General features: G+C 42.0%; 1 protein-coding gene across 1 annotated transcript in view; it reads right to left on the bottom strand.

The window, feature by feature from the left end:
* Window positions 1-2,620: 2,620 nt before the first annotated feature.
* The window catches only part of CD9 (CD9 molecule), a 31,491-nt gene continuing 16,862 nt past the window's right edge, over window positions 2,621-17,249 (bottom strand). The window contains exons 3-8 of the mRNA XM_074935862.1: window positions 12,615-12,712; window positions 10,435-10,509; window positions 8,751-8,843; window positions 7,464-7,553; window positions 4,061-4,144; window positions 2,621-2,993 (exon numbers count right to left, since the gene is read on the bottom strand). Coding sequence (XP_074791963.1) covers window positions 2,928-2,993; window positions 4,061-4,144; window positions 7,464-7,553; window positions 8,751-8,843; window positions 10,435-10,509; window positions 12,615-12,712 — 506 coding nt within the window. The 3' untranslated portion in view covers window positions 2,621-2,927. The remainder of the gene's footprint in view (window positions 2,994-4,060; window positions 4,145-7,463; window positions 7,554-8,750; window positions 8,844-10,434; window positions 10,510-12,614; window positions 12,713-17,249) is intronic.

Here is a 17,249-nt window from a genome sequence, read left to right as displayed (position 1 = left end):
TAGTGGTGGCTGAACCCCCTAAAATGGCATGCAGCTCATCATAGAAGCGGCATGTTTGGGGCTCTGACCCGGAGCGGCCGTTCGCCTCTCTGGTTTTCTGGTAGGCTTGCCTCAGCTCCTTCAGTTTCACGCGGCACTGCTTCGGGTCCCTGTTATGGCCTCTGTCCTTCATGCCCTGGGAGATTTTGACAAAGGTTTTGGCATTTCGAAAACTGGAACGGAGTTCTGATAGCACGGATTCCTCTCCCCATACAGCGATCAGATCCCGTACCTCCCGTTCGGTCCATGCTGGAGCTCTTTTGCGATTCTGAGACTCCATCATGGTCACCTCTGCTGATGAGCTCTGCATGGTCACCTGCAGCTTGCCACGCTGGCCAAACAGGAAATGAGATTCAAAAGTTCGCGGTTCTTTTCCTGTCTACCTGGCCAGTGCATCTGAGTTGAGAGTGCTGTCCAGAGCAGTCAAAATGGAGCACTCTGGGATAGCTCCCGGAGGCCAATACCGTCGAATTGTGTCCACAGTACCCCAAATTTGACCCGGCAAGGCCGATTTAAGCGCTAATCCACTTGTCAGGGGTGGAGTACGGAAATCGATTTTAAGAGCCCTTTAAGTTGAAATAAAGGGCTTTATCGTGTGGACGGGTGCAGGTTTACATCGATTTAATGCTGCTAAATTCGACCTAAAGTCCTAGTGTAGACCAGGGCTCAGTTTCAGACCTTTCAGTGTAAGTAAGAGACAAACAGTGGGGAAAGGTAAATTGAGGCACAGGGGTGCTGTGACTTGCTGAAGGTCACACTGCAGGCTCATGCAAAGTAGAAATTAGAGTGCAAGTCTTCTGACAATCTAAGGCTCTAGCTAAAACTTTTTTTTTTTTTTGTACAGAACCTCTGCCAGCCTCCCACTCCCAACCTTAATGCAATGTTCAGAATGTACCTGCAGAAAAGGCTGATAATTCATAAACTAAAGGTTCCATGGCAGTATTAGCTTTTCACCTTGGCACAGCTGCAGTATTTAAAATGTCTGTTTCTGTATGCTTCAGTTACAATGATTGTTGGAAGCAGCCACTATAATTAAGACTGAAAAATGGTTTCTATTATTACTTTGTTTTCAGATGGAAATATGAAATTTGGCACACAATAGACTAAACAACATGTTGTGGTAGGTTTGGGGAAAGAACACATAAAATTAAGTCATTGAGTAATCTGAGCATGCCCAGTGAGCATCTGACTGAGAAGTTTAGTGAAGCATTGTGACATCACTGCAGGTTCTCTCTATAAAGCCAGACATTAAGGCAGCTGCTCTGAGGCTACAGCCTGGACAATTTGAAGTGTCTCACTGACACAGCAGAATCCTTCCCTGCTGTCCTTAGAATGCTAATCATTTTAAAGGAATTTGTGCAACGTTACACTGTTTCCCAAATACAGTAATTAAAAGCTTCACTTTACACACATATGCACAAAAAGTAAAGAGTCAACATTCAACCTGGACTTACTCCCTAATTTAAATGCTTGATTTTCCTCAGTGTACGTTTAAAAAAAACCAAAGCACCGTATAGCTAATGTAGCAGAGTTGACAATAACATGGGAAGCCAAGCTTTTAGTTAAGCATTTTGCTTTTAAGCTCTGACCCTTTCCTATGGTTGGCAACCCTTCTGGATTGTCCTGGAGTCTCCAGGAATTCGAGATTAATCTTTTTAATTAAAGAGTGTTATATGATGAACCCTCCAGGAATATGTCCAACCAAAATTGGCAACCCCATTAAACGCTGCCTTAATTTACCTTTTCGCATTTTACAGTAGAACCTTGCTAAGCTCATCCCTTGTATCATTTTGGTGTGAGCGAGTTACAAGTGAATACAGTAGTTGTTACCACTTGAGTAGCATTCATCTTGTGATAGATGCCAGCTACTTTTGTTTGTGAATTATTGAATTTTTGCTAACAGTGAGTTAACACTTGAGGTAAAGAGAGAAAAGCATCCCATGAAGTGAGCTGTGGCTCACGAAAGCTTATGGTCAAATAAATTTGTTAGTCTCTAAGGTGCCACAAGTCCTCCTTTTCTTCATGGACAGAGCTGTTTGCCAAATGTAACTGTGTGTTTTTAACTCACTGTGTTAAAATGAAGCATTTTCACTTTCAAAGAGCCACTCTTCAGGTCTAAGAGGTGGAAAAGACTGGAAATTCTTTGGGTCAGGGACTGTCTTTTTGTTATGTTTGTACACTACCTAGCACCTAGGAGCCCATCATGGGCTCAGACCCCTAGGCACTGTAATATAAATTGTAATAGGTTCCACCCAAAGGGTGGCCTTGACACACTTACATTAAACTGAAAGAAGGCGCTTAGCTTTATGCTACCCATTTAATGTTAATTATCGCAATGCTGTAATAATGCTAATAGGTCAGATGGCCTCTCACTGCCAGCTATTCTTCCCTTTCTTGATAAGGGTGACATGATGGGGGGTGAGGGGAAAAGGGATGAGGTGCAGGTTTCTCCAAGCAGAAACTCGTGCAGGTTCAGTCTCCAAACCTTCTGTGCGCAGACTGCTGACAACACGGTTTAATGGAGGGCGCGTGCATGTGGGCAAGATTAAGAACCTAATCACTCCGCATTTCAGGTCTTAATCTTTATTAAGTATCAAATTGTCTTCAACATAAATTACATCCTGATTATGATGAGTTTCAAGAAACCAGACAGCCATTTAAGGACAAATTGTTTTATGTACAATATCTTTGACTTTGGTCTAACAAATATAGTACCCTTTACCACTGGATTTTTTTAAATCTTTATAAACATAAAAAGCAATAAGTAAAACATCAGTACCAAATAAAGCATTAAAAAAGGTAACAAATATATAATTTTAGAAATGCTTTAAGAATGCTAAAGTTAACAACACATTTCTAGAGTGCAGAGATCTTCTTCGTTATATCCCTTAAACCATTTCTCTGGTTCTGCGGATAGCACAGCAGAGGATCATACTGAAGATCATGCCAAAGATCTGGAAAAGGAAAGCAGACTCAATTAGAATACATTAGAAGAAGATTAGCTTTCTGGTGATGCAGCGCTCCTAAAAACATAAGTGTGGGTGCTCTTGCTCTCCCTGGCCTATAGGCCGTGTTCTTTTTCACAGCTATTTATTCCCTACCCACCTCTCCCCTATAAGAACCCTCCCACCCCCCCATTATAAAAGCCACCACCATGACCTCTCTTTGATCTTAAGGGCAAGGGAAGGCACAAAAGCACTCTCCCCTGAGAGAGGAGTAGATAACCTGAGGTGCTCTCTGTAAAAAGGTCCCCACCCCACTCTTGGGCAGCAGCGTGTGGAGGGCTATCAGGTTGTGCATTGTTCAGCTACGCTAGGACGTGCAGACTTTCCACCAGTTTCTTTGGAGACAGCATGCAGGATTTTAGTGAGTTATTAAAAACAGTTGTTCTTAATACAACTTAGTCTCATTCTCTGCCTGGCACAAATTTCCAAGTGCCTGAGCACTATATTATCCATGAGAGGAGGCAAGATACTCTAACTTCAAACTAATTTTTTAAAAATTCATTTTCTTAGCCCAGTTTTCATGATGTGACTGGCTGGGTAAACAGCTAGCAAGGAAGAAGGGGAACATACTAGTATCAATCAGACTTTTCTCTGGGGTGGAGTGGGAGAGGAAAAAGATGCAGTTGTATTATAGTCAAAGTATCAGTCTTCAATTAAACCTCTCAAGTAAAACACAATAAAGGGAAAATGTATACAATTTTTGCTCTTGGCTCACAGTTCTAGGGTCCCTAGGGTCTAGAGTATTTACAGTGAAAACCAAAGCACCAAAGCATACCTGTAAATATCATTTGCTCAGATGGCAGACTACGTAGTTTAAATCAATACAAGGCACACTCTGTTGTACTGCAATCATAGAGGCAGGATTGTTCTTGGTGACATTTGTGCGTGAGGAAGGACGAGAGGATTAGATCCTCAGTGTAAGGTATCAGATCAGTGGAAAAAGCACATCTTAAACTTGAGAAGGCCGTCATAATTTCCCATCAGATTCAATTGACCGAAAGGATCGAGAAACTTACCATTACCACAGCGATACCAATGCCAACTGCTCCAATCACATTCAATTTAGAAGTAAAGACCTCCTCAATGGCTGCAGGGCATGACTGAAAAGAAGAAAAAAGGTGTGTGTGTGTGTGTGTGGGGGGGGGGGGAGCTTGTCTTAAATATTGTTTTACGTATGTGCCGTTTTGGCTTACAAAAGCATGTGGTACTATCAGCAGCACTACACCGTGACCTGATCGGACAGCACATGCTGAACCTGATCCAGCTACAAGAGAAGCCAATATTTATCTCCTGAAACTGGCCTGCAAAGAACGGTGGGAAAGGGGAGGCGGGTTGCCTTTAAAAATGGATGCACAATTCTCCCCGCCCCCTTGCTTCTCTTGTACACTACAACTTTCAGGTCTTTTCTACCCTAAAAGAAAAAGGCCTCGTCTAGGGTAGGCTTTTCCCACACTAGAATTTCCAGCCACTATTGCCAATGATTTAGCAACAATGGTGGAAGTACTAGTGTGTACACGTTACCAGCAGCTGCTAGCTTTTTAGCTGCCACATTGCCGAACCCTGCTTGGAGCAGCCCTATACAACATAGTTGTTAATACTGTAGTGGCTGACCTGTGCTAGCACTTGAACTGTTACTACAGTTTTAAAATAAGTGTCTTGTGTACACAACAACTCATGGTAACTGGAGAATTAGTGAAACTGTGACATCACAAGTGACTGAAAGCCAAGCAACTGTGGTCTCATCTGTATTCAGAGTTGCACCTAACTAAATGTGTTGTTTTAAGCTAGTTAAACCAATGCAAAGCCCTATGTGGATCCTATGCAATGAGCTAAAGCACTGTTTTGTTTCAAAATTTAGGATTCAAAGCTCATTTCCCACAGTGGTTAGCCCTGTTTTAGGCCAGAAGTTTTGTTGAACTAAGGAAGCAGGGTTTCTGTAATGACTTAATACAAAAAACACACAGGAATAGGTCATTAGCTTACTCCAAAGGCTCTACCAAGACATCCAGTGGACTGCGATTAGTCTAGCTCAGTGGTTCTCAACCTATTTACCATTGTGGACTGCATACACGTGTTATGTGGGCTGCATCCAATACAACCTATATGGCCCTGAGGATGAGACATGGGACACAGCTATGTGCCGATTGGGCCGCAAGTGGGCCACAGTTTGAGAACCACTGGTTTTGACCTGTTTGGCACAGGTTACCCTGCCAGGAGTTATGCCCTCACCAGCACAGCTCTCAGGTTATAGGGAAGTCTTACCCTCCAAATTAAACTTCAGATATTTAACACCATTGTAAAGTCAGTCTTACAATATGGTGCTGAAATTTGGAGACTTAAGACCTTACTAATCTAAACTCCAAGTTTTCATAAAAAGCTACCTTCGACAAATCCTCAATATCAGATGGCCAGAAAGTAAAATAAATAAATTTAAAAAACAGAAAAAAAAAAAATCACACATTAACAACACTATTAGAGAATGAAACAGAAATGGAGAAGACAGGAAACGACCAAATGAAAATGGAAATGGCTAAGACATACATGGAGGAAACACCTGAGCATCATAAGAGAGGCATTAATCTGAAACCCCGAGGACAAGATGGGGATGAGGTGGGCCATGGATAACATGGAAACACAACAGAAAGCTACCAAAAATGACACTGGAAGAAGCTAAGACTGCAGCAGGAGACCGGCAAAGATGGAAGTCAGTGGTGAAGGCCCTATGTTCTGCATGGAATACAGAGGCATAAGAAAAAAAAGAGAGAAAGAGGCCGGAAATTTTAACTCCCATTAAAAAAAAAAATTGGAGAAGGTTGCACTTAGATGCTTTCTTTCTCCCTATTTGAGGTACATAAAAGTAACTGTATAATCTATACTATTAGTGGTAACAGGCACATCACATCACTAGAACATGTGCTAGCACAGTGAGCCGAATGTTTAAAATAAATAAGATTCAAAATTCTACCATTTATCTAGTTTCTGGTCTGCCCGCTCCCTTCCCCCAGCAACCCTTGAACACTCCCCTGTAGCCCTCGGAATTCCAACTGACTCACGCAAGTATCACAGGCTTTTAAGCGGAACTGTGAGGACACGTGAAGCTGCTAGTCCTTACAGAGCATTCTAAGTTGTGGTTCTAATTCGTATTGCTTCACCTTGTGGGATACCACATGCTTGTAGTAACCCAAACAACGGGTGGAATGCAGTAGCACCTAGAGGATACAAGTGCCACAAAAAGTCAGAAGCACAGTTTTATAGCTGCATCAGCTAAATTGAAGGCGTTGATAGAATTCATGTTAATCAGGAAGGAAATGTGGTTGATGTACAATACTGTATCTGTACATCCGAGAGTCTCACGCTGATTTTACTTGAAAAGTTAATGCATATTAGTGCCCATAAATACATGGATTAAAAGCTGGCAGAAGGAATTTCAGCGGCAGTGTAGAGTGTAGTTTTGGTTTCTTTTAAAGAGAAGAGAATTTGTTGGAATGATGGGAAGGATAAAAGGCTGAGTGGTCCAGAAGGATCCTACAGGGATCTGTATTAACCTCAACTGCTGTGGCACCTTTCACTAGGAGGGTGGTGAAACACTGGAAAGGGTTACCTAGGGAGGTGGTGGAATCTCCTTCCTTAGATATTTTTAAGGTCAGGCTTGACAAAGCCCTGGCTGGGATGATTTAGTTGGGGATTGGTCCTGCTTTGAGCAGGGGGTTGGACTAGATGACCTCCTGAGGTCCCTTCCAACCCTGATATTTATGATGATTTCGTGGGGTAGCCAGAGCCGAAGAGCACTTGCTCCATATGATGGGCTCACCTAGAGGAAGCCCACCAATTTCCTCCAAGGATACTTCTGTTTTTTCCCCTCCCTCATTAAATTAAGACCTGCCGTTTCATTTTCACATGCTCTGTTCATCCCAGCTGCAGAGCTATGGCTGCAAAGCCACAGTGTAGCATTGCTGCAGACCCTTGGAGGAAAAAAGGGTTGAGAAGACCTGAACACGAGCATGCAGACGCTCTAGGTGAAATCATGGCCTACTGAAGTCAGTGGCACAACTCCCATTAATTTCAATGTGTATACGACTCAAGTTGCACAGGCATGCGATCAGGATTTTCTACTAGTCCTTAGGAGGCTGCATGCTTTGCCATTTCCAGACTGGTAGTATAGCCCCCCCAACCCGTCCATCACAACTAGATACAAGTGGCTCTGCATCCCGGATATCAAAAAAACAAAAAACAAACAAACAAAAAAAACCACACACACACACCCTGGGGGGAAGGGAGAAGGAGGGAGTCTTCCCAGGGAAGGGGATTATCTCCCCCATAGTTCATTATTCAGAAGTGTGCTTCTCTAGTCTGTTCCCTGTCAAATGAAAGTGTAATAGCATGGAACCACTATATGCAATGAATTCAGTCTTCAGTTACCTGTACTGTAAGCGTCTCCAATACTTCCTTCTTAGGGCAGGTGTCTGTCAACACCTGATCAACAGGTCCTGTGAGACCACAACAGTTTAACTACAAGAGAAAATAGAAAATCTAAAACAACAAGCAAGACAGGTTACTTTATACTGGTATACACAAATATCAGATAGGAGAGTTTCAAAATATTTAAGTTACATCAGTCAGTTTGACTGTGCCACTAACAGTTTTATTTTAAAATGTCTTTGTTAGCATTACATTAAGAGTGAGAATTTGAGTAAGTCAGGAAGTAAAGAGTTCTTTTAATAGTAAGTGATTGCATTTGTCATGTAGCACGTATGTAACAGTTTTTGTAACAGTTTATGTTATGACACAACATTACTACAGGAACCATAGTTTCCAAACTTCTGTTTACTTTCTCAAATTTAAAAAAAAAAAAGAAAAGAAAAGAAAAGAAAAAGATCTCTTTACATCTACTCCACACCCAGAAGAATCTGTGACTAAATCCTGTGTACATTTTGCTATGGATATTATCTAATGAAGTCAGAGGAGCTTGTTCAATAATCTAGTTGGCTTGTGCAGTTCCACATTTGTGCAAAGATGGCACCACACTGTTTACACATGCTGTTTCATAGCACCATGGGTATGCGATTGATGTATCAGAATTAGTACATTGTACCCAAAACTAATACGCATCTTAAAAGTCAGCAAAAATTGAAGACGTGTGTTGAAAGCTAATCTTGTCAACGAAAACTTGGTCTATTTTTTTGCCCAGTCTTAGCAGAGAAACTTCCATTGAGGATCAGTGACAAATGAAGTTTTAGACTAAAGATGTCTGAACAGTTTGTTTACAAAAATAAATCTCTTAAATGGGGATGGCTCAAACTCAAAAAACACCCATGAATTTGGGCCAAGACCAAGTATGTGAGACGTCCTAAATTCCAGACCCAAAGGAAAAGTTTTCAGATGTTCAGGAGCTCACAAGAAGTAGGGACTGTTAAAGCAAAGACCTTTTTAAACTTTAACTGTATAATCTTTGTCACCATGAACACCATTATTAGAGACTAAAAAAAAAAAAAAAAAAAGGCAAAAAACCAAACACATTGCGTGGGTACTTAATAGCTTCCCCCCCTCAAACTGCCATCTGTCTGTAGACTGAAATTGCCAAAACTGAAGGCTAGACATCATAATTAAGAGATGATGTTTCACTTCATTCTTAAATGTATTATGCCCGGCTTCTTAAAAACAGACATCTTGTACATTGAAAAGAAATAAGTGTGACCATATACTTACCGCATGTTGAAATGCTTTCAGGGTTTCTTTAGCAGCTGGCTGATTCCTCTTATCATAGGTTTCCTTGTAAAATTTCTGTACTTCATCAATAATCTACAAAAATAGCGCAAAGCTATAACCCTGTTTTACCTTGACTTATGTTACTTATAGTAAATTTCTTCAGGACAAAAAGTAATTAAACCAGCTATTTTACAGTTTAAATGCTCCATCCTAGGAAGAGGTAACCACCTTCCGTTTCCAAAGAAGTTAGCATCATAGGTCTCTAAAAATATGCACGAGCCTTAGAACAACAAGGAGATAGCAAAAAGGAGGAGTTGAGAAGAGAGGTATAGCAGGATAAGAGTTACAACAGTGAAAGATGGTTATGGATACATCATACTAGTACTTCCAATTTGTGGTTTTGGTTCTGCTTGGATACTTGACAATGAGTAAGAAGATACCAGCTTTATACTGTCCCTCTAAATCTTGATGGAATCTGATGGGGATGAAAACTAAGACTTCATCCAGCGGATACATGAGAGCAAATGTTGACTTATCTAGCCTTGTTTCAGCAATGGACAAGTTTCCCTGTTGTACAAGAGGAGGAAAAACAAGGGAGGCTACCAATTCAGACATCTCCATAGACGCTTAAATTTTTTGGGCCCTGATCCTGCCACGTGTGTTTGCTTAGCTTTGTGCATTTGAGTCATCCCATTGAAGTTAATTGGACTACTCCCATGCCTAAAGGGTATGTCTACACAACCTGAGGCAGCAAGCCTTTGAGCCTGGGTCAACAGACTTGGGTTAGCAGGGCTCACGCTAGTGTGCTAAAAGTAGCTGTGTAGATGTTGTGGCTTGGGCTGGAACTTGGGCTCTGAAGCCTAGGGAGGGGGATGGACTTCACAGCCTGAGCCACAACTTAAATGCACTGACTACATAGCTACTTTTAGAGTGCCAGCGCGACTTTCGCTAGCCAACGTCTGTTGACCTGGGCTGGGAGACTTGTTCCTGTACATGTACCCTAAGTGTTTGCAGGATTGGGGCTGAAGTCAATTACTATACAGTGTCTTAACTGTAGTAACACACAACCTTGCTAATTTGGTCCAATCCCTGGGAATCTCTTCCAGAGTTTTTCAAAGTTTAAAGAGCATGGATGATACATTAAGATATACTCTGTATATTAGAGTAATTTCAGTTTTTAGATTATAGTATATTGTAGTACATAATAATAGGGACTTTCAGTACAGAAGCTGTGATTTGGGGCTTGTCTACACAGGGAGATTTACCAGCCAAATACAACAGATTATACTTTTACATTTATACTAGTATAGCTGCCTGTGTGGAAACACTCTTATTCTGGAATAAGAAAAGCGTCCGCACAGGGAATTATAAAGGTATCATGCTACTGATAAATTTCCCCATGTAGACATGCCCGTAGTCTTTGCTGAGAACTGGAGAGAGACTGCGTAGTTGTGGGGAAGTGTAAAGGTTAAGAAAATTCTTCTGTATCTCGGGACATTTAAAAAATTTGACCCATTATACCGCTTGCATCTTTGGGAAAGATATTTTGTGTTTACATGCCAGTGAAACTATTATTTGTCTTTTGTGTTGTCCTACTAATTGTGTGATCTTAAAATAGCTGAACATGTTTTCAGTTCTTGAGGAAATATTCAGTGCCAAGAGCTTGCAATAGTCAAAAACCTACCGTCTCTTTATTTGCAAATCCCCAGATGGCAACAGCTACTTCAATGGCAAAAATTACGAGAAGGAAGGTAAAGAACTAGAAGAGAAGAGAGATTTATGTCATTAAATCAAGATGTTTATTGTGAGTACTTTGTAAGGAGTAGTTTTTTCAAATTAGTTGACTTAAAATCCTAAATATCATCTCTAAAGTACAATTACTATAATGATATCAAATCATGTGACATTTCAATGGGTAAATCGTGAAGCATTTCCTGGATTGAAGAAATAAATTAAACAACATATGTATGGGGAAGTGGAGAGAAAGAGGAAATACAACTAGACTTTGTTCCTAGCGGTTTTTATTTTGGGATGTGGTACTACTTTAAAGCCAGTTCCAGGATCTTTACTTCTGAAATTAAGTGGTGATGGAGTGGTGGATTTAAGTGGTCATGGAGACAGGTTTTACACCTTTAAGCTGGCTCTGCAATATGAATGGAAGAGTAGTAAGGATTATGGCAGAGGGAGACTTTAGAAGCAACACGTGTGTACTGAATGAAAGAAGCCAGTCACACGTTTTGGTCACTCCTGAACTATGAAAACTGAATTAATGGTGTATTGTCATTGCTTTAGTTCTATTATTTGGTGGAGCAGCTACAAGATGCCGAGGTCAGCCAGAAGTGTGAAAAGTCCACACCCTTGAGAGACGAAGTTAAGCCAATATAGCCCTAGTTGTAGACAGCGGTACGTCGATAGAATTCTTCCACTGATTTAGCTACTGCCTGTCAGGGAGGTGGACTAACTACAGCAATGTGAGAACCCCTCCCCCCGGAGCTGTAGAATCTACACTGAAGTGCTACAGAGGTGTAGCTGCAGTGCTGCATGTGTACTGCTGTAGTGTAGACATAGCCTAAAAGCTGGTCTACACTTTAAACTTATATTAGCATAGCTATATACACCATCGGTGTGAAAAAACCACACCCGACCCACACAGCTATGCTGACAAAACCCTCAAGCAAATGCAGCTCTGTTGACAGAAGAGTGCTTCTGTCAGCATAAACAATGTTGTCTGGGGAGTGTGTGTCCATACACACAGGCAGCAAAATTCCTTCTATCAGTGTACATTGCGTCTATGGGGGCTATGCCAGCACAGGCTCTGTAATGTAGCTATCGCCTGTGTCTTCCTTCTCTCACAAGTGTTCTTTCCCAATTTCTGTCACCACTGCTGCTCTAAGACCCATCAACTCAGATCATTTTAGGCAATAGAAGTTGCACTATGGGATGTTTAGTGACCTTAAGCAGTCAGGAGCTTTGCACGGCGTCTCGCACAAAGGAAGTCTGCGTGTTTAACTTCCAGGGAGGATCAAATTGCTGCTAGCATTTAAAAGCATTAAAGAAAGGGGTGGAGGGAGGAGTTAAAAATATCAGAAAACCAACACGTATCACTTGAAAGAGTCTTCTGGAAATGGATTTCTTCCTTGAACACAGCAAACGATGAGTTGTTCTTTCTCCCAGCTGTAATGGCAGCCTGTGCTGATCTGCAGTTAATCTTGTGAAGATTTACAGAAGACTTTACGCACAGCTATTTAATTGTGAGACATGGAGAGGCTGATAGGATGTACTGGTTTTGTATATAGGTGAGTAATGCTGTCCTCCCATAAGTCACTCAGAAAGAGTGGTGCCTATGACTACTGGTAACTATAGCAGTTCTTCTGTTGGCTCACATGGTCGAGGCCTTTTGAAGATGAAAACTAAGGTTCTAGTGCCATGTGTGCAATTTATATAATTGTCTATTATCTGCATCACATGTATTGGTTATATGGTATTCAGAATAAAATTCCTAATAGTGCCATTATTGGCATGGTCCATCAGTTCTGCATTCAGGCATCCCTCATCTCGTCTTTTAACTCTTGAAGGTTGCAGCACATATCAATATTTTAGCTTGCTTTGTCTGAACAGAATATGCTTGATGGGGAATAGAGCAAGACTGGACTTCAAATGCTGGTCATTTCAATTTAGTATTAGGTTAATAAATCTATATTAGAAGAGAAGTAAAGCTTCAAAACAAGTGATAACTGGAGTGGAAGAGAGCTAGAATCTACTGCCTGACATTCCCACTCTCACCTTATTAAAATGCTTGAAGGTTCCATTTGCAGAACACATCCCAGCCCAAGATCAAATGTTACAGTAAAGAAAAACACTTACCAAGCCAAGCATGCACTGCGACTCTTGCACTGCACCACAACATCCCAAGAAACCAACTAACATCATGAGTGCGCCAGCTCCAATTAGAATGTAAACCCCTGGGGGTAAAGAGAAAACAAAGCTGGTGAAGTACTCACCAATAAGGGATTGTAAGATTGCAGTTAGTTTTTAATAGATTCCTCAGGGCAATAGCATTTGTAAGTAGTTGCCTTTGCCATGGTTTAAGTTACTACCGTTGACATTTTCAAAGCAACACAGGGGATTAATTCTTTAGAGTGAATGCATCTGAACATGCCCCAAAAAGATAATGAAGAAACAAATGTTTCTGTTCAAAGAAGCAATAAGATGCTTAAATAACCCCTCTGCCACCTTTTCCACAAGTCATTAAGCCCAGTTTGTTTAGGACACATTATTAATAGGTAGGCTTGGCAAGATCCAATGTAAAAATAGATGGGTGTCAGTAAATATTGATTTTAGCTGACACACCAAAAATCAGTGAAAAAATATCCATTGGTCACAGCTGGCATGCGTACAGCCTGCCCCCCCGCCCCATGCGTACACACACACACACCCACCCACCCCTCGTTGCTGCAGAGATTGGGCATCACTGGCCACACAGCAGTGCAGAGAGACCCCTCTGCAGCTCTGCTATCACGGTAGAGCGCGAGGGGGGCCGTGGCAGTGGAGCTGCAGAGGGCTTCCTGCATGGCTACAGGGCCCATGGCACTGGTCCCTGCAGGTACAAGATATGGGGACAGCTGCCGCCCTGGTGGGGCAGAGTGGAGACCTCCAGCCAGGGCAGTGAGGGGAAGCCACCCCGCTGCTGAATGGCTCCATCCCTGGGTAGGGGCCTCCTTTACAGCCAGGGGCTTGTTGTCCTCCTTCTCACGGCCTGGGGTCTTGGCTCCGCCAGACCAGGATCTACCTTGCACCTGTATGTCTTGGGCTCCTTGGCCACACATGATGCCCCCATGCAGCCCTGCCCTGACCACCCCCACAACTGTAAAAGTAAAGATAATTAAAAATAAAAAGTATTTTATTGCTAAAACTTTTTTAAAAAAACCACCACCCAATCTAATTCTGCCAAGCCTATTACTAGGCAAGGGGCAGAGAACATCTCATCCCAGGACCATGTTTCCAAACCCGTATCGGGAAAGCCTGGAATTATGCCAGAACCAAATCCTGCAAATTATTCTTTGTAGAATCATGGGCTGTGCTGCAATTGTTCTGATTGGAGGCAAATGAGGTTAGCAATTTACCTCTAACCTAGGGTTTACTGGCTCCACAAGCATGTGGGTGGAAGGAAAAAGGAGTCAGCCATCTGGTATAGAGCTTAAGAGCGGTTTTTCCTTTTTAAATGAAAAAGTGCCTTTTGGAATCCTCTAGGCACATGAGCATAACAAAAACTACAATTTAGCTAGCTAAACTGGCATTCTCTACAACCACAGCAAATTCAGCCTCCTCTGCCTTTTAAAAAGAGGAAGGGGAAAAAAAGTTTCAGCCACCCCCACACAACAAGAATCAAGTGACTGAGTAAATTGACTATGGTGCTCTCTCTGACCTAGGTAGTAGCTACTCAAAAGGGGTGGAGATCAGCCTGTCCTAGAGTAGGAGGCCCTTCAGTAAAGGCTCTGTACTCCCAGATCCTGATACGCAGTACAAAACCTGGAAATTGTCAGCATGAGTACCATGGCTGATCAACTACTGCAACTTAATAATCAATGCTCAGTTTAAAATCTGCATATATATATATATATATATATATATATATATATATCACACACACACACACACACACAGAAAACTTTGGAGCTGTCCTACAAGTTTCCTGGATGTGAACTGACAGACCAAATATAAATAGATAAAGTTGGTTGAAACTTGAATTTCCATTCTGCAGGAGATGGACATTTCAAAAAGTTTCCTTTCATCCTAAATTGGGATGGGGAAGGAAAAAAAAGTCAATTTTCTGCAAAACAAAAAGTTTCTGAAAATTTTGAAGTTTGACAAAGGTGAAATGCTGTTTTGACTTTTATAATAAAAATTATGAAAAAGTCAAAACGAACCACTTTGACCTCATTGAAGCAAAACTTTAATATTTTTTTTATTGCAATTAAATTGATATGTTCCTGTGAAATATTTTGATTTTGTCGAATCAGAATTTTCCAGTGGAGTGTTTTTCCATCAGAAAGTCTTCAACTGGCTCTACAGACATTGAAGTAGCAGATTTTCCTCATGGACACAATGAAACAAGTAGCAGACAGCTGTTTAGGGATGGTGCTCATGAAGAAAGCAGAACTAATTCTAAGAAGTTGACGCACACAAGCCCAAGTGGACTTTAGTATTTTATCTGAAGCAGCTTAAGCCCTCAGAGAGCCTGTTTACATGACTTGCGCAGCAGGGCCTTGCCGAGACAGATTTCTAGAGCGGGGAAAATATTGGAAGAAGGATTAAAGGTGGAAATCTAACACCATCTTTGAGAGGAATTCAGGAAGCAACCATAGCACTAGCATATCCTTGAACAGAGAATGCAATACCAGTCACGAGGGCAACTGGAGTCACTTCCACCAGTAGATTCATAGGCCAGAAGGGACCACTGATCATCTAGTCTGACCTCCTGTGTAACACAGACCATAGAACTTCCTCAAAATAATTCTGAGACTTTTTTTTTTTTAAAAAGGAAAAACAAAGAACCTACACCACCACCTAATCTTGATTTCAAAATGGGCAGTGATGGAGAATTCATTATGACCGTTGTTAAATTATTCTAAGGGTTGATTTTCCTCAGTGTCAAAAATGTACACCTTATTTCTAGTCTGAATTTGTCTAGGTTGTACTTCCAGCCTTGGATCGTGTTATATCTGTCTTTGCTACACTGAAGAGCTCATTATTAAATATTTGTCCCTTATGTAGATACATATAGACTGTAATCAAGTCATCCCCTAACCTTCTCTTTGAGCAACAAAAATGATTAGGGATATGGAACAGCTTCCCTGTGAGGAGAGATTACTAAGACTGGGACATTTCAGCTTGGAAAAGAGACGACTAAGGGGGGGATAAAGAACTAGGGGTCACTAAATGAAATTAATAGGCAGCAGGTTTAAAACAAACAAAAGGAAGTATTTCTTCACACAACGGACAGTCAGCCTGTGGAACTCTTTGCCAGAGGATGTTGTGAAGTTCAAGACTATACCAGGGTTCAAAAAGAACTAGATAAATTCATGGAGGATAGGTCCATTGATTGCTATTAGCCAGGATGGGCAGGGATGGAGTCCCTGGAATCTGTATGCCTGAAGCTGGGAATGGGCAACAGGGGATAGATTGCTTGATGATTACCTGTTTTTGTTCATTTCCTTTGAAGCATCTGGCTTTGGCCACTGTCGGAAGACAGGATACTGGGCTAGATGGACTTCGGTCCGACAGAGCATGGCCGTTCTTATGTTAATAAACTAAAGAGATTGAGTTCTTTGATTCTATCACTATAAGGCAGTGGTTCTCAAACTTGGGTTGGGACCCAAAAGGAATCACCAGAGTTGGCTTAGACTTGCTGGGGCCTAGGGCTGAAGCCTGAACTCCACTGCCCATGGCTGAAGCCAAAGTCTGAGGGCTTCAGCCCTGGGCGGTGGGGTTCAGGTTGCAGGCCGCCTGCCTGGGGCTGAAGCCCTTGAGCTTTGGCCTCCCTGTCCAGAGTGGTGAGGTTTGGGCTTTGCCCCCTCCTTCCACCCCCGGGGCCATAGGGCTCAGACAGGCTCAGGTTTCGGTCCGCGCTCCTGGGGTCGTGAAGTAATTTTTGTTGTCAGAAGGGAGTTGTAGTGCAATGAAGTTTGAGAACCCCCGCTATAAGGATAAGATTAGGTCATGGAGGTCACAGATTCCATGACTTCCAGAGACCTCTGTGACATTTTGCACCTCACCCCTACAGGGCGGCCCTGGAGCTCCGAGACCCCACGGGACGGTGGGTGGTGGCCTGCTCCTCCACCCTTGGGCTTCAGTTATCCCCCGTCAGCTCCCTCCCCCCGATTATTTTTAGTTAAAGTCACAGGCAGGTCGCAGGCTTCCTTGAATTTTTGTTTATTGCCCGCGTCCTGTCTGTGACTTTAACTAAAAATAACCTTGACAAAATCTTAACTATAAGCCAAATTTTCCAATCCTTTAATCATTCTTTTGACTCTTCTCTGAACCCTCTCTAAATTTATCAACATCCTTCTTGAATTGTGGGCACCAGAACTGGCCACAGTATTCCAGCAGAAGCCAGACCAGTGCCAAATCCAGTGGTAAAAGAATCTCACTACTCCTTCTCAAGATTCGTCTGTTTATGCATCCCAGAATTGCAGTAACTCTCTTGGCCACAGCGTTTCATTGGAAACTCATGTTCAGCTGATTATCCACCATGACTCCCAAATCTTTTTCAGAATCACTGCTTCCCAGGGTGGAGTCTCCATTCATGTAATTTTGGCCTGCATCCTTTGTTCCTAGAAGTACATATTTACATTTAGTGGTATTAAAACCTATATTGTTTGTCCCCAGTTTACCAAGCGATCCAAAAAGATTAACCTTATACCTGAGGGATAAAATGTCACAAAGAGTGGTTCAGAAGGAGCTTTCAGCAGATTGAATACTCTAACTAGCTCTAGTTCT

Source organism: Natator depressus, chromosome 1 (assembly GCF_965152275.1).
Source record: "Natator depressus isolate rNatDep1 chromosome 1, rNatDep2.hap1, whole genome shotgun sequence".
Lineage (NCBI taxonomy): Eukaryota > Metazoa > Chordata > Testudines > Cheloniidae > Natator > Natator depressus.
Note: the sequence above shows the minus strand (reverse complement) of the source record. Positions and strands in the feature narration are given on the sequence as shown.